Source organism: Eublepharis macularius, chromosome 9, assembly GCF_028583425.1.
Source record: "Eublepharis macularius isolate TG4126 chromosome 9, MPM_Emac_v1.0, whole genome shotgun sequence".
Classification (NCBI taxonomy): Eukaryota; Metazoa; Chordata; class Lepidosauria; order Squamata; family Eublepharidae; genus Eublepharis; species Eublepharis macularius.
Genome location: NC_072798.1, coordinates 1307653 through 1326890, shown reverse-complemented (window position 1 = coordinate 1326890; position 19238 = coordinate 1307653). Strand labels below are relative to the sequence as shown.

General features: G+C 58.5%; 1 protein-coding gene across 1 annotated transcript in view; it reads left to right on the top strand.

Moving 5' to 3' along the window:
* SHANK3 (SH3 and multiple ankyrin repeat domains 3) overlaps window positions 1-9333 on the top strand; it is a gene marked incomplete at its 5' end in the record, with an annotated part of 319560 nt that extends 310227 nt beyond the window's left edge. Inside the window, 1 exon segment of the mRNA XM_054988523.1 lies at window positions 8499-9333. Within this exon segment, the coding sequence (XP_054844498.1) occupies window positions 8499-9042 (544 nt within the window).
* Between the last annotated feature and the right edge of the window lie 9905 nt (window positions 9334-19238).

Sequence of the window (19238 nt, the reverse complement as noted above, 5' to 3'; positions counted from 1 at the left end):
ACAAGGATGCGGGGGCATTGTGGGCAACAAAGCACAGCATGCATTTGCCACCCTGCAAGCCCCGGCAGCTTCATCTCATCAGCCGCTGACCTCCGACTAATCTGAGCTCACCCCCGTCATCGTCCTGCCCAGCAAGCGATGGGCCTCGGCCTTCGGCTCGTGCATGCTCATGGGAAGGGGCCGCAGTTACGTGCTCCCTAGGAGAGTATGGTTCCTCTGTTGTGCCCCTGAGAGATGGCGTGAGATTTTGAAAGAGTCTCCAGTTAAGCTAAGAGCGTTACTCCCCTGCACCTTTTCCAGCAAGAAAAACATTTTGACCAGAAATTAATGTTCTGACCAACTCCGAATGGAGATCGCTGGCGGAGCTTTCACACAGCAGCATCGGAAGGCAGCTAAAATGTCTCTGTTGGGACACTAAGTGGGGAGCAGGCAAGGAGGGGTGGAGAGGCCAGGGCTGCGAAGGGCAGCGGGTCTCCATTCCCGGCCCCTGGGCAGGACAAGGATCCAGAGAATCCAGAGTTGCCAGTTGAATCACTTTGACCCGCACCACCGTGGCCTCTTGCCGGTTCATTGGTGGCACTGTAGTGTCAATGTGTCCTGGTCCCAAGGAAGGCAGCGGGGTCCCCGGCAGGACCCACCTTAGAGACTTTGCTGGAGGGATTACTCAGACAATCCATCTTGGTGACCGTTTGTTACTGGCCTCAGGCAAGCAGTAGGGAGTTGTGGGCGTCTTCAAGCTTTGTCCTGATGAATTGAATGCCCTGGACGGAAAGGAGGGCAGTCGCGGCCTTGCTTTGAGGGGAGGGCCTCGCGGCAGTGCTGTGTTGGGGGGGGGGGGCGACTTAGAGGGAGAGGCCTCCGGGGAAGGCAGTGGTGCAGTGCCCTTGAAAGAAAGACGGGGCTCCTCTCTCGGGCCTCTTCCGCTGCTGCTGCCCCATCTCTGGTTTCAGGCTCCCTGCCCTGCCCCTGGGCAGCCAACCCAATGTGGCTGCAAAGGCAGCGGAAACTGCTTGAAGGAACAGGCAGGGAAGGAGGGGGGAGGCTTTGCCCCCCCCCCCCGAGAACCAGGGAAAACCGTTCCAAAGCACTGGAGTGGCTCTCGCTTTGGAGCCCCTCCCGTTAGGTGATGCCGGTGGGCTTGTACACAGAGGAGGCAGGAGCCACCCCCAGGCTACAGCTCATTCCCAGGGCCGACTCTCTCACGGGCACACGTACAGCTCTGGGGCCTTCTGGCCTGCCAGGTATGCACATTTGGGGGTGGAGCAGGGACCGTGCCAACTTGCGCTGCACCCTGGCCATCCCCTCTGGCGCTGTCCCCCCCTGACCCTCCTCTTTCATCCACTCTTTCTCTCCCCTCCGCCTTTGATTCCCAGGAGACACCCATTGCTTTGCCTCTGGCTTTGGCTGTTGTATCCGTGCAGCTATGACTGCCCCGTTGCCTCTCGCGGATCAGGAATGTGACTCCAAGGATGCTGCACTGGCTAGATCGGAGCTGCCTCCCAGAATCCTTTGGTGCCAAAGGCCTTGGTCCCCTGGCCAGCTGCCTTCCCAGCCCCTCAAGCCCTGCTGGGCCCTTCGCCTGCCCCTGCCCCTAAGCAGAACAGGCCCCTCTCCAAAGAGGTGGAGGGGAGGAGGGTCTGTGGAGGCGAAAGGCACACCTGAGCAGGGGGGGAGGGCTTATGGCCACAGTTGATGGGGGGGTCCCTTCTGCTTGGGTTCAGAGACTGCTGATGCTGCCTTGCTGGGGTGCCCCATCGCCAAGGCCAGCAAGGCTCTGCTGCCCTCCCCTCGTGGAGACGGTCCCCGGCCAGGCCTTGGCTTCTGGGAGCCGCCGTGACTGCCGCCCGGTTTGTGACGATGCCTGTTCCTTTTTCTCATTGTTGCTCCTGGTGCCTTGGACTGATGCTAACATTTCTCTCATTGCCTCTCTTCCTGCTCCCTCATCTGCATGTCTGCGCTGCTCTGTCTAGATCCGCCTCAGGCCTCAGGAGGGTGGGCAAGTTGTGTAAGTGAGCATCTTCCATTCTCATAGCAACCCCATGTCCTCCCTCCCTCCGTCTTGACTGTGCTGCCGCTGTCTGTGTGTGCCGTGGGCTGGGTGGGGGCTGCCGGGAGGGGAGGGGAGGGGGCAATGCTTGCTGTGCAGTGTGGCTCGGTCCCTGTCCTGCCCCTCTGTGCCCCCGAGCATGTCTGTCTCCCTGTCTCGTGATGTTCTGTGCCACTGAGTCCCAGGAGGAAGCTCTCGTCTGCAGGAGAGACAGCCCCGGGGGGAGCTAGGGGTTGGCTGGAGGCTTCTCCCCAGGGGCAAGTGATCGGTGGGTGGATGACCCTCCCCGCCCCGTTCAAAAGTGGACTTCTGAGTCAGGGCTTATCTACATCCTTCTGTGGCCCCCTGAGGCCCCAGAAGAAGGGAGGGCGTGCCCAAGTGCAGCGTCCGTGGCTTGCCTCTGGGGCCACCGAAAGGGGGTTCTGTGCTGTTCAGAAGCTGCTGCTGCTGCCGCTGCTGCCGCCGCTCCCTGCAAAGCCCAGCCCTTGCGCCTTGGCCACGGAGCCTGCATGGGGCATCCCGAGAGCCCCCCTTCCCACTGAGCCAGGCTCCCCGAGAGCAGAGTGGGGAGTCTCCAGGATTCTGAGGGTCTTCCTGACTCCTGAACACGCATCTCAGGGCCTCCTACAGCTCGGCTGGGATCAGGCCTGGAGGCGGCCTGCATTTTGAAAACAGCCATGGGGTGCAGAACTCAACACGAGTCCCACATGCTCTGCTGCGAAGCCTGCTTGCTTGTGTGTATGTCTGCGCATGCACGTGTGTGTGTGTGTGTGTGTGCCATCCCACAGGCTGAGGCTATTATGTTGCTCCCAGGGAGGGTGGGAGCCATTGCAAAGTCCCCCGCCCTCCTTTAGCACTCGCTTAGATGGTCCAGATGGACCCCCTCAGTGGCAGCTGGAGCACAGCTCCCTTCTCTGTCCCCGTGCATACGTACAGCGTCTGCAGCTTCGCCTGGGAGGAGGAGTCCCACGGCACTGCCTGCACTTGCCGCCTTCAGGCAGGCCTCACGGGTGGGCGGGGATGAGCGTCCAGGAGGCCTTTGCGTGGCCGCCCCTTCCGCCTCCAGACGTCCTTCCACGGTCCATGCTGCAGGATGCAGCTGTTGTTCCCATTGCCCTGCACTGGCCTGCCGCATTGCCCTCCCCCTCGTTTGGATTTTCATGAGCTTTGGGGTCTCCTCTGCCTGCTCCCTCCTGTCTCGTGTGGTCCTGGAACAGTCTTTGTGTCCCTGCAGTGCTGCTCCATTTCTGATGCACATGCCGTACCGGCCGCTTTAGCTTGGGGAGGGGGGTGGAATGAGAGCGTGGCTGGTGTTTCCGTGCTACAGCTGTCCACGTGCCGTTTCTTCCATCCATCAGAGCACTTCCACGGTTGCCCTGGCCTCTCCAGCCCTGGGGGAGGAGCCTTGCTGACCCTCCCTCCCGGCTTGCACAGAAGGCCTATTGGAAGAGAAGCTTTTGCCTTTGCGCCCAGTACAGAAAGGGAGGAGGGAGGAGTACACAGGGCATGGCACAGCGGGCAGAGCTTATTTGGCACCGCTCTGGTTCTGATTGAGGGGCAGAGTTGCTTTTGCTATTTTGCTATTTTTGAAGAGAGGGGCTCTCAAGAAATGGCTCCACCTGCTATTGAGTGGGCCAGAGAGTCAGTGTGGGGGGGGCGCATTTGTGGCCGAGGCACCCTGCCAGATGGTCTGTGACTGGCAGCCTTCCCAAGCCCTCTCGACAGGTTCCTAGACTTCCTTCCAAATGTCTTCTGGCGTGGGGTCTGGGGCCAGGCAGTGGATGTTGAGCTCCCACCCCACCAGCAGCTTCTCCTGCCAATCACGAAAAGAGCTGTGAGTGTGTGCGCCATGGCCAGGGCAGGGGTGGGTGGGGGCTGCAGGGAGGGGAGGGGGCAATGCTTGCTGTGCAGTGTGGCTCTGTACCTATGCTGCTCAGAGGCAGGATAAAGAGCTGCTTGAATAATACAGAGCTAGCTTGCCCCACTTCCCCACTGATGGAGTCCGAAGGTCTCCAGACATTCAATGTGAGGAAAGCTTCTTCCTTGAACCAAAGCAGAGCGGTTTTTGTACTTCTCAACCTGATCCAGTTAAGTGCAGCTAATTCTCATCAGTTTCAATTTCACTGTGCACATTAAGCTCGTGTGTCAATGTTTCCTCTTGGAATAAGTTACTTAAATGGGGCAGGTGGTGTCTTGGAATGAATTTCTGTCTCTCAGAAAGCAAGCTGGGAGACTTGGTTTGGGGGGGGGGCTGCCGTGAGGTATGTGGGGAGCAAGAAAGAGGCTTCTTCCTTAATCCATTGTGCTCAAAGAGGCATCCAGATAGAGCTCTAGCAGAAGCGCCATTGACCTTCCAGCCCTCTCCCCAGAAATTCCCTCTAGACCCTGAGGTTGCTCTCCCCTGTGCTTGGGGTGTTCTTTCATCAGTGAGGGTAGGCATGTTGTCATTTTCCCTGGCATGCGTTCAATGTCCCACCACCTTGGCACTGAGAGCCAAGCTACAAGTGACGCCTGACACAGGTTGGACACTTGTCAGCTTCCCTCAAGTCTTGATGGGAAATGTAGGCATCCTGGTCTTGCAGCTGTAATGGAGAGCCAAGCTGTAAAACCAGGGCTGTTTCCAGATGACTTACCTTCATGCCGCAACGTCGCGGCTCGTGCCGGGGAAAATGCGAAATACTGCGTTTTCTCGCGTGAGTTTTGCACAACGTCGCACAAAACTCGTGCAATATTTCGCGTTCGCCCCAGGACAAGCCGCGACGTTGCGGCATGGAGCGGCAGAAGGTGAGCCATCTGGAAACGGCCCAGGACGCCTACATTTCCCATCAAAACTTGAGGGACGCTGACAAGTGTCCAACCTGTGTCAGGCGTCACTTGTAGCTTGGCTCTGAGACCTCCTCGTTTTCTGCCAGTTGCTGGGCAGAAGGCATCCATTTAGTCTGAGGAGCTGAGCCAGGCCGGACCAAACCTCCTCTGTGCCTGAGCCAGCACAGGAGAGGTGAGCTGCACAGGGCGAGGGTGAATCACCTCCATAAGGTCTTAAGTATGCAGAGGGCTTGGTCATTCTCTTGACAAATAACCGTTTGATGAGGGGGATAGTGGTTAGTCCCAGTTTGCTGATGGGAAACAGAGGTTAAGTGACTTGCCCAGACCCAAGCCCAATGCCCTCGTCAGTGACTCCTGCCATAAATTATGTCAGGGGCAGTTCTGGTGGCGGAGTATGATGAAGGCCAAAGAGGCATTGCTTCAGCCCCAGCGGGTTGAGGCCTTGACCCACCTCCCCACCACACCAGACCTCGGCTGTCCTGCAGCCTGCAGATTACGGAACTCCAGACACAGAGAACGGGAGTAGAGAAGGTCATTCCCAACACACCGTAGCCCGCCGAGATTGCAGAGAAAGGCTGTGAGCGCCCTGGAAGATCTCTGCTGGGAAAATTTACTGGGACACGCATTTTTTCTCCAGCACAAGTCCGGGGGGGGGGGGTGGAGTTCAGCAGGAAAAAAAGACGCAAGGGGACAGCGTTGAATGGGCCCTCCTGAGTTCAGCCCCTTAAATTCGACCCGCCCCACACCGCTGCATTAGGAGCAATCACTGCAAAGGCGCATGTGGGGTGTAAGGCTCTTCTTGCCTGAGCAGCTAGGACCCCCCCACCCCCAGAGGCTTCCTGCCTGCAAGCTGGGCTGGGGTGAGGCTCCCTGGGCCTTCAGCATCTGTGGTCTTTAACCGCAATAGATGCACGCCAGCAGCTGCACAGCACTCTGCCAGGCAATCGGCTGCTCGTGTGTGCAGACTCCTCCCCCCCCCCCCCCACTGCAGCACACACCACCCCGGGGCTGTGCATGAAGGCCCTCCCGGCTTCGCTGTGCTTTCCTCTGCTGCCCCGGGGGGGGTAGCAAGTGCGCAGGCTTGTTTTGCGGATGCACACACCATCCTGCCGCTGCACGAGCGTATGTGCGGGGCTGGATGGGATCCTGGCTGGTGCTGGGGAACAGAACAGCAGAGAGGAGACAAGCTCCTCTTTAGTTACCCATACCTGCCCGAAAGAGAGCTGTGGCCGGGGGTGCAGGTGGCCGGCTGCCCTCTGGCCCTCTCTGGGATGCCCTTCCTGCAGCTTCAGAGCCAAGTGGCCCTGGCACCTCTTGCTGGCAGCAGGCAGGCTGCCATTTCTGCCAGGATGGGGCCTGATGGCTGGTGGAAAGCCACAGGGCAGCCAGCCGGCTCCTTGCTTACTCTCCTCTGTGGACCAAGGCCACCCATGCTGAAAACTTGATCTTCTTGCATGGACAGTGAGTGCATCAGTGGCACACACGTTCCCCCACCCACCCACCCACCCCTGTGCCTGCGCCCCGCCTGCCCTTAGCTGCGATCCTTCCTGACCCCTCAGACTTCCTTGGTCGAGCCTTCTCGAGCTTGGCTACTCTCCTCGGCAGAGTTGTCGAAAGATGGAGGGGTGGTGTAGATGTTTTAAGAGTTCCCTTTTTTCTTTTTCTTTTTTGGCAGTGTTAAATAATAGACCCTGTCATTCTCTAGCTGCTGACTACCAGGATGCTTGGGGGAGGCAGGCGGAAGACTTGGGGGGGTTGTTTGGGGTGGGCCTCAAAGGGGCGTGCATATTCAGGCCCAACTTGGGCAGATCTCTGCTGACTCAGCCCGAGACCAGCTCAGACCTCCCACCTCCTCCCCTGCAGGACAGCCCGAACCTGCTCAGAGGGCTGTAAAGAGTCCTCCGGGGTGCACTTTTTCCTCCGCTCGCCACTCATGGGACGAGGCTTCAGGCACGTGCTTTGGAGCCTGAACGAGCTGCTTCTTGCGCTCTTTCTCCAAGTTCTTGAAGTTTCCTTGGTCTGTCCTCCAACTGGAGCCAGGGCCTTTTTCCGACTGGGAACTGGAGGCCTGGCTTGCCAAAAGCCATGAGCCAGAGAGCTGGAAGGTGCCTCAGCCCAAGGCTGGAAGAGCCTGGCTGTTCCTCTGCCCTGCACCTCTGCAGCTGCCCCTGGGGAAACCCATATGAGCCTTGGAGTCTCGGCCCCCCGCCCCCGCCCCCCGCAAGGCAAGAGAGGGTTGCCCGCTCCGGCTGGGAAATCCCTGGGCATTTGAGGGTGGCGCATGGGGGGGGGAGTTTGGGGAGGGGAGAGGGAGCCCAGCGGGCTCTGCTGGCAGTGCCCCCTGAAGCCGCCCTTTCCTCCGGGGAACTAGTCTCTGTAGTCTGGGTTGGTAGTCCCGACGCAGCACCCGGGAATCCTCCCTGCTTCAGGCCGCTGGTCCACTGCAGGGCCGTGCCTTTAATTCCCGCAGCCCCCTCCCCCCCTCCCCCGGGGCAAAATCTTTGGCCTCAGTGGGAGGGAGAGTCCCCAGGAATCCTTTGGACTCAGCAGTGTGCAGGTTCTCCCCCGTGCTGATACTCAAAATCTCTCTGAAGCCCCCCACAAAGCGAGTGGGTGCACCGGGGCAACTGGCCGCTGTGTGGGGCAAGAAGCTGACTTCGGGTTGCCAGCCTCCACGTAGGGCCTGACAGAGATTCCCGTACTGTAGAGATCAGTTCCCCTGGAGAAAGTGGCTGCCGTGGAGGGCGGACTCTGGCACTAGAGGCTGCTGGGGCACCTCCCCTCCCCAACCCCGCCCCCCCCATCCTCTATCCCTCCAGGAGTTGCCCAGACCAAAGCCGCTAACCCCAGGTGGACCGCTCGCCGGAGCCACGCGGCTCTGCCTGTTGTTACTTATTTTTATTAATTTGATTTCTAGTCCTGTCTCCCCGCAAGCGGGCTCAGAGCAGATTTGCAACATAAATACATTTTAAAAATTAAAAACATGGGTCACAATCGTATAAATGCAGCATTCAACATAAAAGGCAGCTCGTATTGCACCTGCATCTCAGCACCTCAAGTCCCCAGCGCAGGGGGGCTGAAATCCAGTCAGCGTAGCGCTGGGCATCTATTTGACGGGAGCAGAGCTGCCTTCTGGGCATGACTGACATCTCCCACTCCTGGGGTATTGAAGCCTGGGGTGGGGTGGGTGGGGGTCTCTCATCTCACCTTACCAGATGGTTCCCTGAAGAATCCAAGCCTCTGTGTGTGTGACTCTTTCCCCTGGCTGTATGGAGCTGCAGGTGTGCCCAGGTGGGCTTGCCTTTGGGAACTATCAGGGATCTTGTCATGTTTGCAGGGAAAGGGAAGCCATTGTGTCAAGAGGGGGCTCACCAAATCCCAGTTAGAAAGGCCAGGGCCTGCTGTGGTTCCAGGCAGGAGGAGATGGCAAAGAGGTCCGCCCTTGCTGCCGTCTCTGGGAATTTGCTGCCCTGGGGGAGCATCCGCAGTGGGTGCTGCAGTGCCGCAAGCCCCTCCCTCCCCTGTGTAGGCTGTGTGTGTGTGTGTGTGTGTGGGTAGGTGGCCTGGTGCCTGAGGCCTTCTCTGACCACTGCTTTTGCTTTCCCTTCTCTCTCTCTCTCCACAGACTTTTCAGTAGTTTAGGAGAACTGAGTACCATTTCCCAGCGCAGCTCTGGCACCACCTACACCGTGCGTCCCGGCAGCCGCTACCCTGTGACCCGCCGCACCCCCAGCCCGGTGAAGCCTGCCCTGGATAGGACAGACCCTCTCAGCACCGTGCGGCCCTACGGGCTCACCCCGCCGGCCATCCTCAAATCCTCCAGCCTCTCCATCCCGCACGAGCCCAAGGAAGTGCGCTTTGTGGTGAGGAGCGTTAGTGCCCGAAGCCGCTCGCCGTCGCCCTCGCCTTCCCCGGCCCCTCCCTTGCACACCCTCCACCCGCCTCGGCCCTTCGTGCAGAAGCCCCTGCAGCTGTGGAATAAGTATGATGTCGGGGACTGGCTGGAAAGCATTAACCTGGTGGAGCACAGGGACAAGTTTGAGGACAATGAGATTGAGGGCACCCACCTGCCGGCCCTGACCAAGGAGGACTTTGTGGAGCTGGGGGTGACGCGGGTCGGGCATCGCATGAACATTGAGCGGGCACTCAAGCAGCTGGTCGACAGCTGACCCTCCCAGGCAGCCAGCGTGCTAGCGGGTGGGGGCATTTCTCCTAGACCAGTCAACAGGAACCCCTCGCATTCTCCTACTCTGGCCGCTGCACTGAAGGGCAGGGAGTGGGCAAGGACCTCCTCTCCCTTCCCCGCTCTCCAACATGCAGGGCCCCCTGTGCACCTGGCGTCTCTCTCGGGGAACAGGGACTTTGCATGAAAACCCACCCCTGTGTCTCTTCCTCCTGGGAAGTCCGCCCTGCGTTTCACAGGACGTGCCCTTCCCCAAGAGGGTCACTGGGATGGGAGGTTAGAGGCGGGGGGGGGGAGAAGGGGAGGCACTCCTCTCAAATACGTCATACCTGTATGGAGGCCCCTGCTTGTAGGCTCAGAGCACAGGCAGAGGGCGGCGAGGAGGAGAAATCATGGGCGGGATCGGAGCCTGGGAAAGGGGGGGCTGCCCGGCAACAGGCTGTGAAAGGCTGGCGGGGTCTCCGTGCAGCTGTATTGTAAGGGTCTCTGGGGTGCTAAGGGGTCTTTGGGAGGGCCAGATGCCAGCGTGGAGGTGTCTTTAGAAAGGGGCTGAATCCATCCCCAGGGCCCAAGAAGTCGGCTAGGGATGCCGTCTCCAAGGAGGTAGAGACTGGAATGGAGGGTCCCTGTGTTGACCGAGCAGGTCCTTCGAAGGAAGCGGAGCAGTGGCAGAAGAGGGCACTGGCCAAGCTGTGGCAGGAGAGGCGCTTCTGCCAGGGAGCTGGAAGTCAGCTGGAAGAAGACAGGAAGGGAACCCCCTGTGGGAAGTCAGTGGGCTCTGCGCCCCACTGCTAGCGCCCCCCATCCCAGCTCCTCCCAATCCTATCCCAGGAGGAGCTCCCTCATTGCTAGGTGGACGAGGAGGAGGCCACGCCCGGAGTCAGGCTGAGACACACACACACACACACACACACACACAAGAGAAAGCCCTGCCTTGGGGGGACTCGGTTCCTTTGCCCTGGTGAGAGGGGGGCTGAAGTCGCATGGATAGAAGCATGTTTGGGGGCATCGAAGGGGGGCAAGTGGAGAATCCAGCTGCTTCTGCTTTGCCAGCATTCATGGGGGAGGGGGGAGGTCTCGTTTTTCTCTGGGGTCGTGGGACGCATTGAAGGAGTCTATAATCTCTGTGCATTTCTGTAGACCTGCTGGCGGTCCCAACATGGGGATATGCCAGCGCCAGAATCCCCACCCACTCCGTCTTAGTCACTCATTTTTGCATCTTTTTAATCAGCTATATATTTGAAAAGGAAAAAAAGAACAAATATCTATATATCTATATCTATAGCCACCTTGTTTTGTTATGGTTTACTAAAGCTATATCTTGCTGGGATGTGGGCACGTGTTGCTCTTTCCGGCAACGCTTGTGGGAGTTTTTAGTGACTGACTGAATGAATGTTGGGGGAAGTTCTTTTGCAGTCTGCTTTCAGATGCTCTGAAGTTTAAAGACTGGGAGGAGAATTGCAGAATTGCACGTGGTTTTGAGGACGCGCCAAGTCTTCCATTCCTGCTGGGCAGAGCTGCAGGAGAAACCAGAGGGAGCTGCCACAGCCCCCACCCTCGGCACTTCCCCCCCTCCATTCCTCCTGGACCCCCCTGGCGGGGGGGGGGAGTCCAAGGGGGGTCCCCTGCTGCCTGGGACCAAGGGCTCTGTTTTGTGCAGTTGGCTGCTGCTTAGGGAGATTTGCCTGCCATGCCCAGCCCCACGCAAGAGCAGTGGGAAACGGGCCCAGTCTAAGAAGGCTGTGGGGGGGGGAAGGCGGGGGTGCTTGTTCTTCTGTAAAGGCATTGGGTGGACCCAACCGTCCTCCTAGAAGACTCCCTCCGGGGGACGAGCCCCTTGAATTCCTTAAGCAGGAAGGAGGCCTCAGGCTTGGGTCAGTGGGTGTAGGATAAGGGCAGGATCTGCCCTCCTAATCCTGCTGCTGCTGCTGCTACAGGGGCCGGAGGAGGGGAGGCCCTGCCATGCCGTCCCTCGCTCAGCTCTGGACTCCCGTAGGCTTCCTTCAGGCAACAGGTCAGAGGTAAGCAGCGTGCCCCCGCCCCCACAGATACCCTCGGCACAGTCCAGCTTCTGAACAGCTCCTGCTGGATCAGGAGGAGGCTTTTCCTCGCCTCTCCGCAAGTGGCCAGCTGTGGCCCAGTTCCCCCAGCCCCCACGGGGTGCGGAGCTGCTGAGCCACACAGACGGGGCCGTGTCTGTGGCCAACCGTTGGCCTCTCTCTGTCTCGCTCATGCATGCGCTCACAGACCATCTTGAATTATGGCAATAGCTTGAGGCAAGGAGAATGGGACAGAATCATTGGTGCTGGAATTTTTAAATCCGAGCCCTTCGGTACCCCAATTGGTGGTGTCCAAATGTATAAACATCGCAAACAGGGTTTTCCACTTTTCAGCCTGTTTCTAGAGAATAAGACGTGCTCTTTGTTTGAATAATCTGTACATTTTGCTTTTGATACTGATTTTTAAATGGCATGTTCAAAAGCAGAGAGATATTTCTGGTTGTCATTGAAAAAATGTTCACGCTTGTTCATCCCCTTGGTGCCAACCCTTCTCCGGTATTTCCTGTGCGTCCCGGTCACTGAGTCACGTGTTCCATTCCACGTGCCCCGCCATTGCCCTTCCAAAGCACTATCAACCCAAAGTCATACATTTAGGGAACAGTCCTAAGCAGGCCCACTCGGAGGTGGTGGCAGAGAGTGCCTTCAAATCAGAGCTGGCTTACGGCAACCCCGAGTGGAGTTTCCAAGGCAAGAGACCAACGGAGGCGGTTTGCCTGCCTCTGCGGCCCCAGTCTTCTTTGGAGGGCTCCCACCCAGTTACTCACCAAGGCTGACCCTGCTTAGCTTCCGAGATCTGACGAGATCAGGCTTGGCTGGGCTATCCAGGCCAGAGTCTACTCAGAAGCAAGCCCTGTTTTAATCATTCATATGGAAAGGGTTCTTTCAGCCTGAAGTCAGCCAGCCCATTTTCAGGTTGCGACATGCTCGGGTGCCAAACATTTGTGATACGTTTAAAATGGTTTTGCCCCGCTTTTCAGTTTAAAACTTTGAAGGCTGCTAACAAATAACATGAAATAATCACTAACGGTAACAGAAAATTAATGAAACCCATTTCCATAACATCCTATCCCTGTAAGCACCATCAAAGCATAAACGGTCAGGCATTAACAGATGCACGCATTTTAACCCCTGGCGTAAAAGTAAGCAAAGCTGGTGCTAAGTGAGCACCTCTGGGGTGGAGAATCCACAGCCTGAGCTGTTTGCCTTTCACCAGAATTGATGCATCCAGAGATGGCTGCGAAATATAGCTAACCCCCCACATTGCAATAAAAACACCTATAATCCACATAAAGAGAATCCTGTTGGATCCTTTGCATAGCAGTTTCATGGTGCCATAAACTTCCCGAAGAAAAAAGCTATTTCCCTTTGGGAAAATTCTGCTATTGGAGAGGGGCTGAGGCTAGGGGGTGTGCTGTAGGTCTGGCAGCGGATGCATTGTGCCTAGGCATAGCTGAGGGGGGAAGCTCACGTAAAACTTGCAGCGGAGAGCCCACGGCTGTCCTCAGAAAGCAGGTGGCTCTTGGCCCGCCCCGTTGCTTCCTGAGCCGCAAGCGGCACAACACATCGAGCCTATCGAGCCTTGGTCCTCTTCATAAAGCACAATACCTCACCCGAATATCCTCCGCTATCCCAGCCACTGAGCAACGCCACCGGCTGCCTGCGTGGTGTTGCCCTGTCCTGTCTCCCAGTACCTCCTCCACAGGTGCTTTGATATGCAACCTGATCACCTTCCAACTGGCTAGACGGGTTTCTCTGTTTCACGACAGGAATGCCTGTGTGGGGCAACGTTACGTGCCACCGAGTGCCACCATCTCAAAACAGAAGTTTCCCAGTCTGGCCAGGAAGCTGCAGCGCCTGGTGTGGCCCCCTCCCACTTGCCCTTCTGCGAGTTCCGGGCAGTCCGTTCCTGGGGTTCACTGGTGGCTTTCCTAACTAGGACAAAGGTGGCAACTTTTTAAAGAGATCTCGGGCAAGAAGCAGCAACATTCCTCTTAAACCAGCCCCCTTTGTTCCATAAACTCATCCCCCTGCCCTATTATATGAAAAGCATTATTCAGAATAGCGTGACTCGCTAAAGAAGATAGTAACAATGGCATTCAGTAGAATCCAAACACTAACCATTCATTGCACATTTATTCAAAACCCAATTAAAACCTTTACACACACACACACGGTGACAACAGTTTCTCAAAACGTGGTATACTGATCTGACTGGAGCTCTGGTGTCATGTTAACGCAAGATTCCCGTCGTTTCTCCCGGTTTTCAGCACCGTGCAGGGGCACAAATTCGAGCGAGGCAGGAGTTCTGCTGCAGGCTCCAGCCTGGTCAGTTGTAAATAAGCAAACTGTGTGCTCTGAGGGGCCCATCTCTGGTGCCCCCATCACCCCTTTGCCTCTTACCACCCCCAGGGAATCCCACCACCCTCCAGGGGGAAGTACTGACCACTTTGGGGAGCCATTGCCTTAAACCACCGCAGGGGCCACACCCCTGGCCCTAGACTCTGCCCTGATCGGGACGACCCCATTTCTCCCAGCTCTAGCCACTTCGGGGTCTTCCCTTTCCTCCTGGCCTGCAAGCCCCCCCCCCCGCCCCCATTGTGTTCCCTGGCCCGTGCAGTCAGGCCGTTGGAGGGCTGCCCCTGCTTGCAGACTGCAAGGCCACCCCCACCCTTATTCCTGGGATATGTGCAGCTGGTTGGAGCCTTGTTAGTGGCCGTGTGCCTGAGTGCAGGAACTGGGTCTCTGTCCCTTCCGCAGCTGCTTCTGAGGCCATGTGAGAAGACCCTACCTGCACCCGCCTCTTCCTGAGGAGGCTTGAAGACTGCAGACTGGACCGGGTCTGCAGGACGTTCACTTTGGGACTGGGGAAGCTGGATGCCTTCGCCCTTGTCTGGAAGAGCCCTCCCTTTCCTTGAGGCTCAGTTTCTCTTCCAGAGGGCTGCCGAGTGGCACAAGCCGTTTTTCTGCTGCTCGCCAAAAGGCCAGTGGAGTCCCCTGCGTGGGGCTGCTCGGCTTCCCCCCACTAAGCAGCTGCAGCCGTACCTGTGCTTGCAAGCACTGCGTGCCACCCTCAAAGCAAGGCTGAGGCTTCGAGCCATCAGCCACGAGGACACCACGGCTAAGTCCCAATCAGGCGTCACTCCAAGGAACGCGATGCCCAACCAGGTCCTGAGGATGTTGAGTCCCCTCCTTGAAATGCCCTCACTTTCCAGCCCAGGCTCGGGGCCACCGAGTGCTTGGGGGAGAAGAAACTTCAGTTGCTCCCTACGTTTTGAGCAGAACTCCTGGCCACCGCCTCCGCTCACCCCACTTGGAATGCTTCTCCACCCCCCCTCAAAGTCCAGGGGTCGCTTGGGAGCGCCGCTCTTTCGTTGCAGCCTCCACCGAGTCCCTCCCTCCGTTTCTGGGTTAATTTGTCTGAAATGAATGCCACCCACCAATTCTGCTTTCAAAGGACGAGAATCATCGTTTCAGGCTGGATGCCGACACGAGCCCCTTTCCCCAGTGTGCACCGAAAGGTCCCCATCTCCACTGGTCTGGTGGAGAAGTGGGTTCTGTGCAGCGCTGGACATGCCCCCCCCTTGCCCACAGGCCGCCCAGGGAAGAGGAACCACAGCCAGTGAGCCGCCAGGGTTCTGTCCCATCTAGCTGGGTGAAGGGAGGGGTCTTCCTCCACCAGCTCCTTGGCTTAAAGGTTTAGTAGAGCCATAGCAGCATCAGAGGCAGGGCAAAGCCCATTCCGGAGGCCAGGAAACAGCACCTCCCAGCAGGAGCAAGGACACGCCCCAAGGGGGCAGGCCTCTCTTCCCAGTCAGCAAGCAAATGGAAGGGGTGGAGGGGGCCCCTCCAGGGGAGGCAAACGGGGCCCCAGGCTTGCCTATGCCGTGCTTGAGATGGGATCGGGCTTGGTCGCTACTGTATCGATGTCTCTTCAGAGAGACTTTGGCTCAGGCAGGTCCCTCCCGGTCAGGAATCGGCAGGCGTTGCTGTGATTCAGGCTGAGATGCCACAGCGTGGCCTGCCAGCCCTGCCCTGCCCTGCCCTGCCCAGCTGGCCCCCTGGAGAGCAGTAGGCCAGCCCGAGTTCTTGCTCCTTCTCTGCTTGAACGAGGCAGTCCATGCCGAGGGTTCTGCTCATCCATTCCCACCTTTGCTTTCCTGCCCATCCTCGTGGGGCAATGCTGCGTGGGCAGGAACTTCTGGTCTCTGTTGCCACAGCTTGTGCCACGGAGGCACGTGTCTGCTCTCAGGCCATAGGACCTTTGGCTCTTTCCAGTGTGGTCAGCTGATGTTCCTCAGAACTGCCCCCCCCCACAGGAAGCAAAGGTGTCACTTATTTAAATAGTGGCCCTTCTTTTTCAGATCTTGTCCAGCCCACAAGAGCAATTCTGTCCCAACTCTCTTCAGAGCAAGTCATGCGTTGCATTCCAAAAGCCATTCAGCAGAAGGCAGGCAGAGGAACACCGGAGCGTGAGGTCATCCTAAAAACCAATCCCAGGGATGTGGTTGGGGCAGCCCAGGCCACACCGGGGCAACTGTGATTTCTCATGGCTTCTCAATGACCTCGGTGACCTTCTGCACAAAGCAAGGTCTGGGTTTTTTGCTTTGGGGTTTTTTAAAGGTTGTGGATGCTGGGAGGGGGTGGTGGTTCTCGACTCAATCCATTAATTCTTTGTACTCATAAACTTCGGTTTGTATTTCCAGACTTCAAAAACAGGACAGAAATGAAATCCTCCACACACCCCCGGCTCTAGCTATTGTGCTTGGAGACAGGGATGGTCCAGTTTAATTTGCCACTCAGAAACACAGAGGCAAGGCACCCCTCCCCCTCCCCACACCACCCCTGGCCTCACACCTCTGTCTGCCCCCCCACCCCCACCCCCACCCACCTGTGCCCTTTGGTTGGTTTGATTGTTTTTTAATTGACAGGGTCAGTTTGACGTCACCCCTTATTTTATATGGATTTCCTTCCTGAGGAGGTTTTTCCTTCTGCAGAGTAAGGGAGGGGTGACTCAGGCACCCCCCTACCCGATGTTGTGATACACCCCACACACACACACAGAGATCTATGTTTCTTATATTATTATTATTATATTATTATTATTATGTAATAAATTTGTAAGAAAACTTGTGGCCGTTTCCTGCATCCTCTGTTCCCTCAAGGTGGGCAGGGTGGGATCCTGCACCTCCCCCTACCTGTTGTGTGTGTGTGGGGGGGCTGTGTCTGCCTGGCAGTGGGGCCCCTGAGGGAAACACAGCCCAGGAGGTGGGGCATGGCTGAGGAGCACAGGCCTGTGGTCTGGTATCGGCTGGAGCACCTGGGGCAGGTGGGATCTGTGGCTCACTCGTGCTTGGCACACGTCTATTTTATTTATGAATATTTATAGTCCACCTTTCTCTCTGAGACCCAAAGGGGAGACATAGTGTCAGTCCATGCAATCAATAGCTGCGAAAATCAATAAACACTATAATAAGGTGCGCATGGCAGAAGTCTGAAAAGAAGCACACCATTCAAATACAGGCAGTCAAATGCTGCTGGAACAAAACGTCAGAACTTGACATGACTTATTAAGCAACAGAAACTTCCCAGGAAGATTGTCTCTACGCCCACCAGTACAGCCCCTGTCCCTTTACCAAAGCGTCTCTCTGCATCATCTCCTTACAGCACAGCTGTATTGCCTGAGCAGGTCAAGATGAGGAGCCACCTCAGTCTGTCTAGCAGTGGAGAAAAGAGCAAGAGTCCAGCAGCACCTGTGAGACTTAACAACATTTGTGGTAGGGTAGGAGCTTTTGTGAGTCACAGCTATATCTGAAGAAGTGAACTGTGGCTCATGAAAGCTCCTACCCTACCACAAATGTTGTTAGTCTTGCTCTTTTCTATTGCCCGAGTGAAAAGCTCCGGACTAATTCAGTCGTGCATAGTTTGCAGGTGGTCTGGAGGGTGGGCGCTTCCCTGCCCTCTTCAGGGAGGCTGTTTTGTACGGTGGGGGCCACTCCCGAGAAGGCCGCTGCAAGAGGGTATCTGCGGAAGGCCTCGTTTGGATGAGTGGCTCTGCCCCAGCAGAGCTTAGGGGTAAAGGCCCTCCAGGACCTTGAACTGATGGGCCGCCAAGGGAGTGGCTGCAGAAGGAGAGGGGCGGGTATGCGCTGCTCCCCAGAGTCCACTGGACGGGGGGGTTCGGCACCGACGGAAGTCTCCAGGCAGAAAAGGCATGGGCAGAAAACTCGGAAGAGACCCCGTGAAACGCCGCCTCGCAACCCGACGGGGGAGTGAACTGGCTGGCGGCCGGAAGAAGCCCCAAGGCGGGAGGCCGCCGAGAAGGGCGCCGCAGGAGTCCCGCCTCGGCGTCCCCCCGGGGGGCTCCGGCGGCCCGAGGAGGCCGGGCAAGGGCGGGGCCCGGCCGGGGGCGCCTCCCAGGCTGCCCGGAGTTGGAAGGCAGCGGCCTCTTGGGATTCGGCCTCTCCCCTCCCCGGGCCCGGGCCCAAGCGCCTCCTCGCCGGCCGGCCGGCCCCCGCGGCCAGCCCCCCTCCCTGCTGCGCGGAGAAGGCCGGAGGGGCCTGGCCGGGAACGCCCCGGGCGCGCCGGCGAGCCCTGCCGCCCCCTTGATGGCCGGCGCAGCGGGGAGGAGGCGGCCGAGCCCCGGGCGGCGAAGGGCCGCTCCTCCCGGAGGCTCCGGCCGGCGCCTTCCCTTCCCCGTGTCGTGCGCCGCGCGGCTCCTCTTCCCGGGCCGCTTCCCCGCCGGTCGAGAGCCGCGGCCGAAGCGCCCTCCGCGGGAGGCCCTCCGGCGGCGCCTCTGCCCGGCCAGGGGAGCGCAGGGGCCGCGGGAGCCGCCCCTGCAGCCCGCTGCCACGGGGCTTCCCCGGAGCCTCCGGAACGCGCGCCGGCCCCGCCAGCCTGCCCGCCGGGGAGGCGCAGTGAGCGGCGCGCGGGACTAAAACCGGGGAGACCAGAGCCGGGGCCCCGCGGCCAGTCCCGGCCTGCCTGGCGGGGTTGTTGTTGCGAGGAGGGCCGGCAGGAGGGGAGGAGGAGGCGAGCCGCTTTGGATCCCCGCCAGGGAGCAAAGGAAAGGGCCGATGAACAGGCCTGCCGAGAGCAGTCGGACCTGCGGCAGGTGCCCGGGCGCCGTGCTTTACCTCCGCCAGGAAAAGGGGCCGCTGCCCGTTTAGGCGCCCGGAAGGCCCCGGGGTGGGTTTCTCCGAGCGGCCGATGAAGGAAACGTCCGTCTAATCGTGGAGCCCGCTCTGGTGTTCTGGCCGCCGCGTCTCAAAAAGGACGTTGCAGTAGATGTGGGGAAAGTAGAAGGCGGCAAGCAAGCAAAGGGGCTGGAGCCCCTTTCCTAGGAGGAAAGGCTGGAGAGTTGTTGGGACTCCTCAGTTGAGAAGAGACTCATGATCGAGACATCAAACGATGCAATGGGTAAAGAGAGCGGGCAGGGAGCCCCTTTCCTTCACTTGAGGGTATCCGGTAAAGTTGACGCGGAACAGACGGAAGGAAAGACTTCTTGGCTCAACCCCTGAGAAGTCACAGCCATCGGATGCAGCCATGGCCACGAGCAGAGAGGAGGTCACAAAGATGAAACCGAGTTAGGCAGATTCACGGAAGAGGGGGTCTCTCGGCGGCGACTAGCCATGGTGACTAGAGGGAACCGCCACCTCCCTTTAGAGGCAGTCCACCTCTAAAAACCGGTGCCAGGAGGTAGCATCAGGGAGGCCTCGCCCCTCTGCATTGGCTCTCCGGGGGAAATGGCTGGCCACAGACGGAAAGAGGAGGCTGGACTAGATGGACCCTCCTCTGATCTAGCCCAGCTCTTCCGATGCTCCCCTACTGCCCCCGTTGAACTCCCCCGCCCCCCAGCTCTGCCCCCTTGCTTGGCCTCACCCTCTTACCGGAATGGTGGCATTTCATGTTGGCGTCCCTCTGCATTTCACTGTTCATTGGGTTTAGTGATTGGCCCCCAGAACTGCCTCCGCTGCCTGGGAGAGAGCAACTCCCTCCCGCAGAGCTGCCTGCACGGACACTTTGAGTCAAGCAGCCGTGGGACCAGGCGCATCAGAGCCCCTGTTTGGAGGAGGGAAACCCCCTCTGACTTTCACTGCAATGCGAGTCAGCAAACCCCCCCCCC